Genomic DNA, 8,778 nt, shown 5'->3' on the forward strand with positions numbered 1-8,778 from the left:
AGGGAGCAGAGGAAGAAGGGCATGGGGCACGGAGGGCTGGAGGAGGATGCCATATCCCCCCCCGTGTCCCTGTCCCCCCTGGCTGTGTCACCTGGAGGGGCAGCGGGGCCGTGGGCTGCGGGAAGCGGTGCTTGAAGACCAGGGCAGCCAGGACGCTGCCCGAGCGGTTGTCCAACTGGATGTACTCCTCAAAGTCCCGCTCTGAGGAGAAGCCCTGAGCTGTGGAGGGGGAAAAGCAGAGATGAAGGCATAGAGAACAGCAACTCATCATGGCTGGTGCTCATAGAATCATAGACTCATCGAATGGTCTGCACTGGAAGGGACCTTAAAGCCCATCCAGTCCCACCCCCTGCATGGGCAGGGACACCTCCCACCAGCCCAGGCTGCTCCACGCCCCATCCAACCTGCCCTTCAACACTGCCAGGGATGGGGCAGCCACAGCTTCCCTGGGCAACCTGGGCCAGGCTCTCACCACCCTCACACCAAAGAATTTCCTCCTCATGTCTCACCTAAATCTCCCCTCCTCCAGTTTTAACCCCTTCCCCCTTGTCGTCTCCCTCCCTGCCCTTGTCCCAAGTCCCTCCCCAGCTTTCCTGGAGCCCCTTCAGGCCCTGGAAGGTGCTCTAAGGTCTCCCTGGAGCCTTCTCTTCTCCAGGCTGAACAACCCCAACAGTCACCTCTCCTCTCACAGCAAATCCTAACGCTATCTTCAGTTTGGAACACAAAGCTCTAAACTGTTCTGTGCAACAAGATTTCCAAAACCACTTTGTCTGGGGGAGGTGGCAGCCAACTTCCCTAGCTATTTCAGGGCAGTATTTTTCTAGCTGGAAACCGCAACAAAACGATCCAAAACCCAAATCAAAACCCTGCAGTTACAGTGAAACAGCAATAAAACTTTCAGAACTTCCAGGCAATGGAAGGAAGTTCTGAAAAAAAAAAAAGGATGCATCCCAGGAATAGAGAGTTGGGTAAAAACCTCATCCCAGTCCCTGGGGTGGCAGCCAGAGCCCCTGCCCACCTCGGATGTTGATGGGCAAAGCCTTCTCCACGGCCTCAGCGATGCTCCTGACGGCGCTGCTGTTGGAGGGGACATAGGCCAGTTCCCAGGGGTTGCTGTGGTGCCGTCGGGAGAAGAAGGCTGGGAGGTCATCCAGGGCCTCTGGGGGGTAGATGGTGGCGTTGGGGTGGGCGACCGAGCGCACCCGGTGCCGCAGCGCGATCAGGATGGCGGCGAAGAGCAGGGGCAGGCAGACCTCGATGATCGTCACCAGGATCTGCCGCTTCTGCGGGGGGGGAAAACCAGATGTAAGGAATAAGATGGGAAGACTGAAGGCAGAGCAGGCAGTAATGGGGCTCAGGGCACGCAAAGGACATGTAGCAGAAGCATTCTGGTGTTTCACAAGGTTTCACCACCCGGGTTTTTCCAGAGCCCAGGAATGATGCTGCAGCTGGGAGAGAGAAGAGAGCAGGTTTTGTCAAAGTGGAGCAGCCTTGTTCAACACTTACAGGGCTGGCAGCTAAAAGTACTGGAGGTAAATGAACTCCAGACTGGTTTGGGTTGGAAGGGACCTTAAAGATCATCCAGTTCCAACCTCCTGCATGGGCAGGGCCACCTCCAACCAGCCCAGGTTGCTCCAAGCCCCATCCAACCTGCCCTTCAACACTGCCAGGGATGGGGCAGCCACAGCTTCCCTGGGCAGCCTGGGCCAGGCTCTCACCACCCTCACACCAAAGAATTTCCTCCTCATCTCCAACCTCAATCTCCCTCTTCCAGTTTTAATCCATCCCCCCTTGTCCTCTCCCTCCCTGCCCTTGTCCCAAGTCCCTCCCCAGCTTTCCTAGAGCCCCTTCAGGCACTGAAAGCTGCTCTAAGGTCTCCCTGGAGCCTTCTCTTCTCCAGGCTGAACACCCCAACTCTCCCAGCCTGGCTCCAGAGCAGAGCTGCTCCAGCCCTCTCAGCACCTTCCCTGGCCCTCCATGAAAAGCTGGGATGAGTGAACAGGGGGGAGGTAAAGCCAAGCACACCAAAGCTACTGCAGCCAGTGGGGGTTTTCATCAGAGCTCAGTGGCTGCAGGGAGCAGGACATGTGTGTCCCAGCCTGGGACCTGGCACAACCTCTGGTTATGGGCATCAGTGCCTCACAGCACAGAGAACATCCCCATGACCTCAGGTCTGTCTGCACTAAACCCAGCAGCTCATTTATTGTTTTGAATTAAAGCTCAAGCAACCAGACAATGAACCTCAGTGAGGTGAGGAGTCCCCACAGCAGGGAGAAGCTCTCAGCACAGGGACAGAGCTGCTCAGTTGGAGCGTGTCCCCAGAGCAGACCCAGAGGCACTAACCCTTCTCCTGAGGGCTCTGCTTTACAAGACCAGGGTTTTTTTCCATCCTCTCCTCTGCCAGGCTGGAAAGAGCAAGAGGATGCCCAAGGGGAGCACCAGGAGGTTTATTCTCCCACCTCTGCTGTCTCAGCAGCTCCTCTCCTGCCTGCTCCCACCAGGCTGCAGGCACCACCCCAGCTCCATCACCTGCAAACCAGGCGCTGAGCTGTGCTGACCATGAGTTCTACCTGCACTCTGCAGAGTGCACAGAGGTTATATTTTTTAAATGGGGAGGGGGAAAGCAGCAAGTGGAGCAGGTCAAGGCAGGCAGAGCCTCTGGTGGGGCAGGATGGGGGCCCTGAGCCCAGATTACAGGGAAGAGCAACAGGCCACCCTGCAGCAGCCAGGGTGAAGGGGCTGTGGGCTGGTTTGTTAGAAGGTGGGTGCTTGGCCACACAGCTGCTCCCCACATCACCCCAGCCCTCAGCACCCACCACCATGGCCCAAACACCCCCTCTGGGCTTCCCCTGGGAGGAACCACCACCTCCCACCACAGCCAGGGATGAACCAACCCCAGCAGGGACAAAGGAGCCACCTCAAAGGCCATGCCCATGGAAGAAAAGGCTGCAGATGTCTGACAGTTCCACAGAGCAGCTCTGGTGGAGCAGCTGCCTCGGGCTGATTTACTGTCCTATTAACCCCCTCCCAGTCTCCAGTGCTGTCTCCAGCACAGCTGCCTGGCTCCCTAGGCTCACAGGCCACAGGAGTCATTTAAGCTGCCGTGTTCCAGAGGTGACAGGGACACTCATCCATAATCACCACCTCCGCCTGGCCAGGGCTGCCCTGGCTTTCAGCAAGCCACGTGCCCCAGCAGCCATCTTAACACCAGGGTGGTGATGCCTTGGGAGCTTCAGGTCTCCACTGGGAGCAGCTTTTTGGCAGAGGGGAGCAGAGACTCCAGGGTGTACCACCCCACGGTAATCCGAGTCAGCTCGTGGCCTTGGGAGACACGACAAGAGGTGCCCCCTCTCCCAGAGCACACCCAGGAGATGCTGCTGTTGCCCTGCAGAGGGGATGGGGGATTGCCCTGCAGGTCTCTGGGGTGCAGAGGGGGGACTGGCAGGGCTGGCCACCACGCACATCCACCGAGCACACCCCTGGCTGCAAATCAGACCTGCTGCGGGTCCCTTCCCCCTCCTGAGGCCAGCACTGCCAGCCCAGCCAGCCCTGCCCTCCTCCTTATGTTTATTTTTAAAGCAACGCCCGTGCTGATTTGCAGAAGGGTAATTGGAAGTGTAAAAGCCAGGCTGTGGCCATCTCCACTGCCTCCTCTTCCGCTGCTCTCTGCCAGGGCTGGCTCCAGGTCCCAGCGGAGCTGCAGCACCAGCACACTGAGGGCAGGCATAGCAGGGCAAGGCAGCCCTGCAATCATAGAATCCCAGACTAGTTTGGTTGGAAGGACCTTCAACATCAGCCAGTTCCAACTCCCTGCCACAGGGGGGTTCCAATCCCCTTCACACTTTCCAGACCAGGTTGCTCCAAGCCCCATCCAACCTGCCTGTCAACACTTCCAGGGATGGGGCAGCCACAGCTTCTCCAGGCAACCTGGGCCAGGGTCTCACCACCCATACAGGAGATAATTTCTTCCTAATATCTCACCTAAATCTCCCCTCTTTCAGCTTGAAGCCATTCCTCCTCATCCTATCACTCCATGCCCTTGTAAATTGTCCCTCAGACCCTGAGCTGCCACACAGAGCTGGGAGCAGGTGGCAGAACAATGATGGTTTAGTTTTTTAAACCCCCCAAAAGCTGGTTCTCAGGGGTGTAGAAAGTAAAAGAGGGAAAAAATCTGGGTCCTGGTGGGTTTAGAGGCACCAGAGGCTCACAGGAGGGTACCCAGGTCATCCTATCCCTCAGGAAGGGAGAGCTGTGCTCCTAGCTGGGCTGCAAGGGAATAACACAGGGCAGATTTGAGGGGACAGGGACAACTGAGCACACAGCCCTGCCTGCCTGTCCCTGGGTGTTATGGTTTGAGGGGGCAAGGCTGATTTTACAATCCCAATACAAGGACATAGAGAGAGGGTGTTTAGGACCCTGAGAGTCAGAAAAGAGGGGTCAGGATTCCCTCCCACTTCCTGCCATACTCCATAAAACCAGGAGGATAGGAGTCTGGGCCTTCCTGCTTCTTTATCCCTTGCTGCTCTCAGGGTCTTGGAGAGGGGCTCCTATTTTACCATCAAGTTGCCATGTGCTCTGCAGGATCCCAACCCACTGGGTGCTGGGAAGAGCAGTGGACCCCCTTTCCTGAGTCAGCTCTGCTGCAATGAACCCTTGGAGACCTCTCTCCAAGATCAACAAGACTGGGTTTTATTTGTATTTGGGTTTTGTTTATTTGTCCCTCATCCCACGTGTTATTTCCTTTTCCTGTTCCAGTTTTAATTTCCAACCTTCAAGTCTCTCTTCCTTATTCTGCTTTTATCTTCCCTTGGGAGAGTGGAGGGGGGTAACAGAGCAATTCTGTCCTCTGCTTTTTTGTTTGCCCTGACCACTAAATCGTGACACCAGCACAAAAGCAGGACAACACCACAGGCACAAACAAGTCTGTTTCCCTTCAGGAGATGCCCTGGGCCCGTGGTGAAGCTTTGCTGGAGAATCAAGCTCTAATGTACCCACATCTAGTGGCGACAGAAGCACCCCCAAGTGTGGGGAACCCACCTACCTGCAGGATGTAGTTCTTCCAGAGCAACAGCCCAAACTGCCTGAGAACAACCATCCTTCCATCAGATGGGGACCAGCACCACTGCTCCACAGGACCCTGGAAGAGAGGAGAGAGCCATGAGCCTGCAGATGAGCAGCATCCTGCATCCCACCCCTCCTGCAACACAGCCTGATGTGGCAACGACTGGCTTGGCCCAAAGTGGGGAACATAACTGTGGGGCTCTCTCTCCAAGGGTCCTTGCTGAGCCCTCAGGGTTTCTGGTGCAACCCATTCCTGGTCATTGGGAAGCTGCCATTAAGGATCCTGACCTGTGAGCATCAGGGTCCTTCCCCAGCAGCAGGCAGGGAACAGCTTCCCTTCAGCAGCGGGAGCACTGGGCTGCAGAACGGCAAACGCCAGCCCAAGGAAAGCCAGGAAACTCTTTTCTGCCTGTTATTTTGGGACTGGTGAAGATTTCAAGCTGTGCCACCAACTCCTGTGCCGTGAAGGGGCTGGTTTTGCAATGCCAGAGGTGCTTTCCCAGCACAAGATCTCCTTGGAGAGGCGAGGGTGGGAAAAGGGCAGGGAAGCGGAAGGGAAGGTCGGCACTCGAGGACGATGCACCCACGTCCTCTCCCTTTTGGGAAGGGCCTGCTGTCCCTTCAAGGTCTTTCTGTCTCCATTTGCAGGGGTGTTCCCTGAGGAAGCATCACTGTCCCCCGGGGGCACGCAGAGTCACCTAGCAGTGTGGCACAGGTTGCCCTGACACAGGGAAGAGGTGGCCCTGGCACAGGGAAGGGGTGGCCCCGGCACAGGCAGAGCCACCTGCCCACGCTGCAGGTGCAGGGCAGACCCAGCCCAGCAGCCCCAGAATTAAAAACCAAACAGGTTCATCTCCCAGAGCCTGTGCTCCAAAGCCCTGGCAGCACCAAGAGCTGCTGCAGAGACAAAGACGGACACGTCATTGTTGGACTTGGTGATTCCAAGGGTCTTTTCCAACCTGAATAGTTCTATGATTCTATGATCACCCACCAGCAATGCCCTGGGAGATGCTCAACAGCGCATTCTCAGCCCTGGTCAGGATGGTATCAGCTCCCTGGAACCAACCAGCTGGCACCCACCAACCTCAGCAGAGGGCTTGGGGTGCTAAAGTGAGAGGAGAGGGGCTGGTGACCCTGCCTGCCTGACCCTCATCTCCAGACCAGTGCCTGGTAAATGCACATCATGAGCAGAACACCCACAGCTGGGAGCAACCAAGCTGCAGCACGAGCTAGAATCCACGGAGGTCTGTGGGCAAAGCATCCATCTACCCACCTAACCCACCCAGCTAGATCCTGGAGCCCTCCAGAAGCTTGCTCCTGGCTTGGCACACACCTTCCCATTCCCAACCCCAAATCCAAATGCATTCTCAGAGCAAAAAAAACACCCATCTTTTTGCCACTCCATGTGCAGAAGGCAGCTTTCCAGGACAGCAAGAACCTGCTTGAGCATCCTGGTCTGGGAGCCAGCAAAAAAGCAGAAGAGGTCCACTCCTGCAGCTCTGAGAAGCCCACTAGGATACCCCAGAAAAGCCCCTCAGATCCCCCCCAAGCAGCAAGCGGAGAAGGAACAGCCGAGGGGAACTAGCAAAGGCAACTGCTGCCAGTTCCAGCTTAAGCACCTCCAAGCTCCTCACAAAGCACCACATCTCCAGCTGTGCCAGGGCAGAACCACCCACCTGCCCCAAACAAAGCTGGGACATCCCCTGACCCCCACACCCACGTACCGCTCGCTCCAAAGGAGCCCCCCAGGAGCAGAAACCTTCCTCCCGTGCTCGCTGGCAGAGGAAACTAGAGCAAATCAAAGGAATGGATTTTTTTTTGCTGGTTTTAAGGAAGAAAAGGCAACAGGTCAGGCTGGAGAAGGCTGGTGCCCTCACGGAGCTCCCACCTCCGTGTCCTTCCTGGCTGCTGGCCCTGCCTCACCCTCAAACACAAGTTGGACCCCCCCAAGCACCCACCAAGGACCTGTGGCTGCCGCCAGGGCTGGGAAAATGTCAAGCAGCTCTTGGGTAACACAAACACTACACAACGGGGGAAAACTTCAGCATTGCCAACAAGTTTTTTCCAAGCTTTTAAGGGTCCCAAGAAAACCTGGACTGGACCTTTCACCTGCTGGAGAATGAGAGAAGGAAGCAGCTCAGTTAGCACAGGGCTACTCTTACCAGATTTGAGAGCAAAAAATGCTTTCCAAGCTCTGGGTATGCACAGCAATTATTTTTTTTCCAACACAGAAGGGAAAACCCTCTCTGGAAAGTGCTGTATGGATTAGCCCCGAGATGCCTGTGACCACTGGCAGTTCAGGGCCCCCTGCCCATGTCTGGGAGCACCTTTGGCCAGTGGTCACCTTTCAAGCTGGTACCTTGCAGGACCCTCCACAATGCTCGTGTGGTGGCAGGTTGGGTTGTCCCCTCCAGACCTGCTCTCCTGCCCAGCCTCAGCACTACATGCTGCCAGGTGGGACTGACCTTCCCAGCAAGAGGTACAGACAAAGATGTGGGGGAAGAGAGAGACGACCACCACCAGTGTCTGGGAAAACACCCCAGTTCCTCTTCCCATTGCTGGAAATACCCTGCTCTCCACACCCACCCGCCACAGGAGGAACAGTATGAAATTGGTGAGTGTGGATTCACCCTGGCTGTTCCCTGGGGGGTGAGGGAGGAAGGAGGCCCTCCTGCCTGCCCACAACACAGGTGGGTGGGCACCAGACAGGTCCCCACTGGTGCCACAGCCCCTGCCATGCTGGTGAGCCCTGCTGGATAACAGGGTGGCTGTGCCAGCTGCCAGATGGACCGGAGGTCTCCAGCCAGTGGGCTTAGGTGAGGACAGGCTGAGGATCCACAGGGATGGAGCTGCAGCATCCCACCTCCTGAGCCACTTCCAGGCCACCTCATCCCCAGGAACCAGCCATCCCCAGCTGCCATCTCAGCGGAAAGGGCTGGGCGAGCCGAGCAAAGGCCACGTGCTCCCAGAGCTGGCAGTTATTTTAGAGCACTCGCTGCATTTCTGCTCCTCTGATGTCCCGTTCCCATAGAAACCAGGCTTGGAAATGGCAGACATTGCCTTTTTTCTTTCTTTTTTTTTTTTTTTCCTTCAATAAAATCAGTGTTCCTCCCCACCAGCTTGCAGAGGCACCATGTCAGCCCTCGGAGATGACCTGCAGACCCTGCCGGGTGCTGCCATCCTGGTGGGCACGCCAAGGACCACATGGTGCTCAAGGTGGGGGTATCACACCCCCCCCAGCCAGGGCTGCCAGCACCCAGGTGCTTTGCAGGCTGCTGGTGGAGCAGGAAACACCTCCCTGCTCCCTGCAGCGCCCGTGCTGGAAATTAAAAGCACAAGCACCTATGGCCGGGGGTAGGATTTATTTTTGTTTGGCCCGTGTTTTCAGGAGCAGTGAGTGACTTCCCGTGCCTGCAAGTCCAGGAGCCCCACATCCCACAGCCAGGTCCTGCAGAAAGCAACCGGGGCGAGCGGCTGCCAGGGCTGCAGCTCCTGCTGCTCCTGCTTCCCCTCACTGTTGAGGGAGGTGCAGTCAGGACACAGCCAGGCCACAAGAACCCTTCCTGCCACAGCCTGTGCAAACAGAGCAATAAAACCTTCCAGGAAGCTGTGAGAGGGGCACCCAGCGCTGCCCCGGGCCCTGCGGACGCGGCTCTTCCCCCAGACGGGAACTTCAGGCCTTGAAATACAGAAATAAACACACACAGAGCAGGGGCT

General features: G+C 56.8%; 2 protein-coding genes across 2 annotated transcripts in view; one reads left to right on the plus strand and one right to left on the minus strand.

Moving 5' to 3' along the window:
- The window catches only part of ABCA3 (ATP-binding cassette, sub-family A (ABC1), member 3), a 25,117-nt gene extending 20,022 nt beyond the window's left edge, over positions 1-5,095 (minus strand). Inside the window, exons 1-3 of the mRNA XM_010005053.1 lie at positions 5,042-5,095; positions 1,019-1,283; positions 90-219 (exon numbers count right to left, since the gene is read on the minus strand). Coding sequence (XP_010003355.1) covers positions 90-219; positions 1,019-1,283; positions 5,042-5,095 — 449 coding nt within the window. The remainder of the gene's footprint in view (positions 1-89; positions 220-1,018; positions 1,284-5,041) is intronic.
- Positions 5,096-5,157: 62 nt separating this feature from the next.
- VRK3 (vaccinia related kinase 3) overlaps positions 5,158-8,778 on the plus strand; it is a 24,945-nt gene continuing 21,324 nt past the window's right edge. The window contains exon 1 of the mRNA XM_010005054.1: positions 5,158-5,239. Coding sequence (XP_010003356.1) covers positions 5,158-5,239 — 82 coding nt within the window. The remainder of the gene's footprint in view (positions 5,240-8,778) is intronic.

The sequence above is a fragment of the Chaetura pelagica genome, unplaced genomic scaffold (genome assembly GCF_000747805.2).
Source record: "Chaetura pelagica isolate M959 unplaced genomic scaffold, ChaPel_1.0 scaffold309, whole genome shotgun sequence".
Classification (NCBI taxonomy): Eukaryota; Metazoa; Chordata; class Aves; order Apodiformes; family Apodidae; genus Chaetura; species Chaetura pelagica.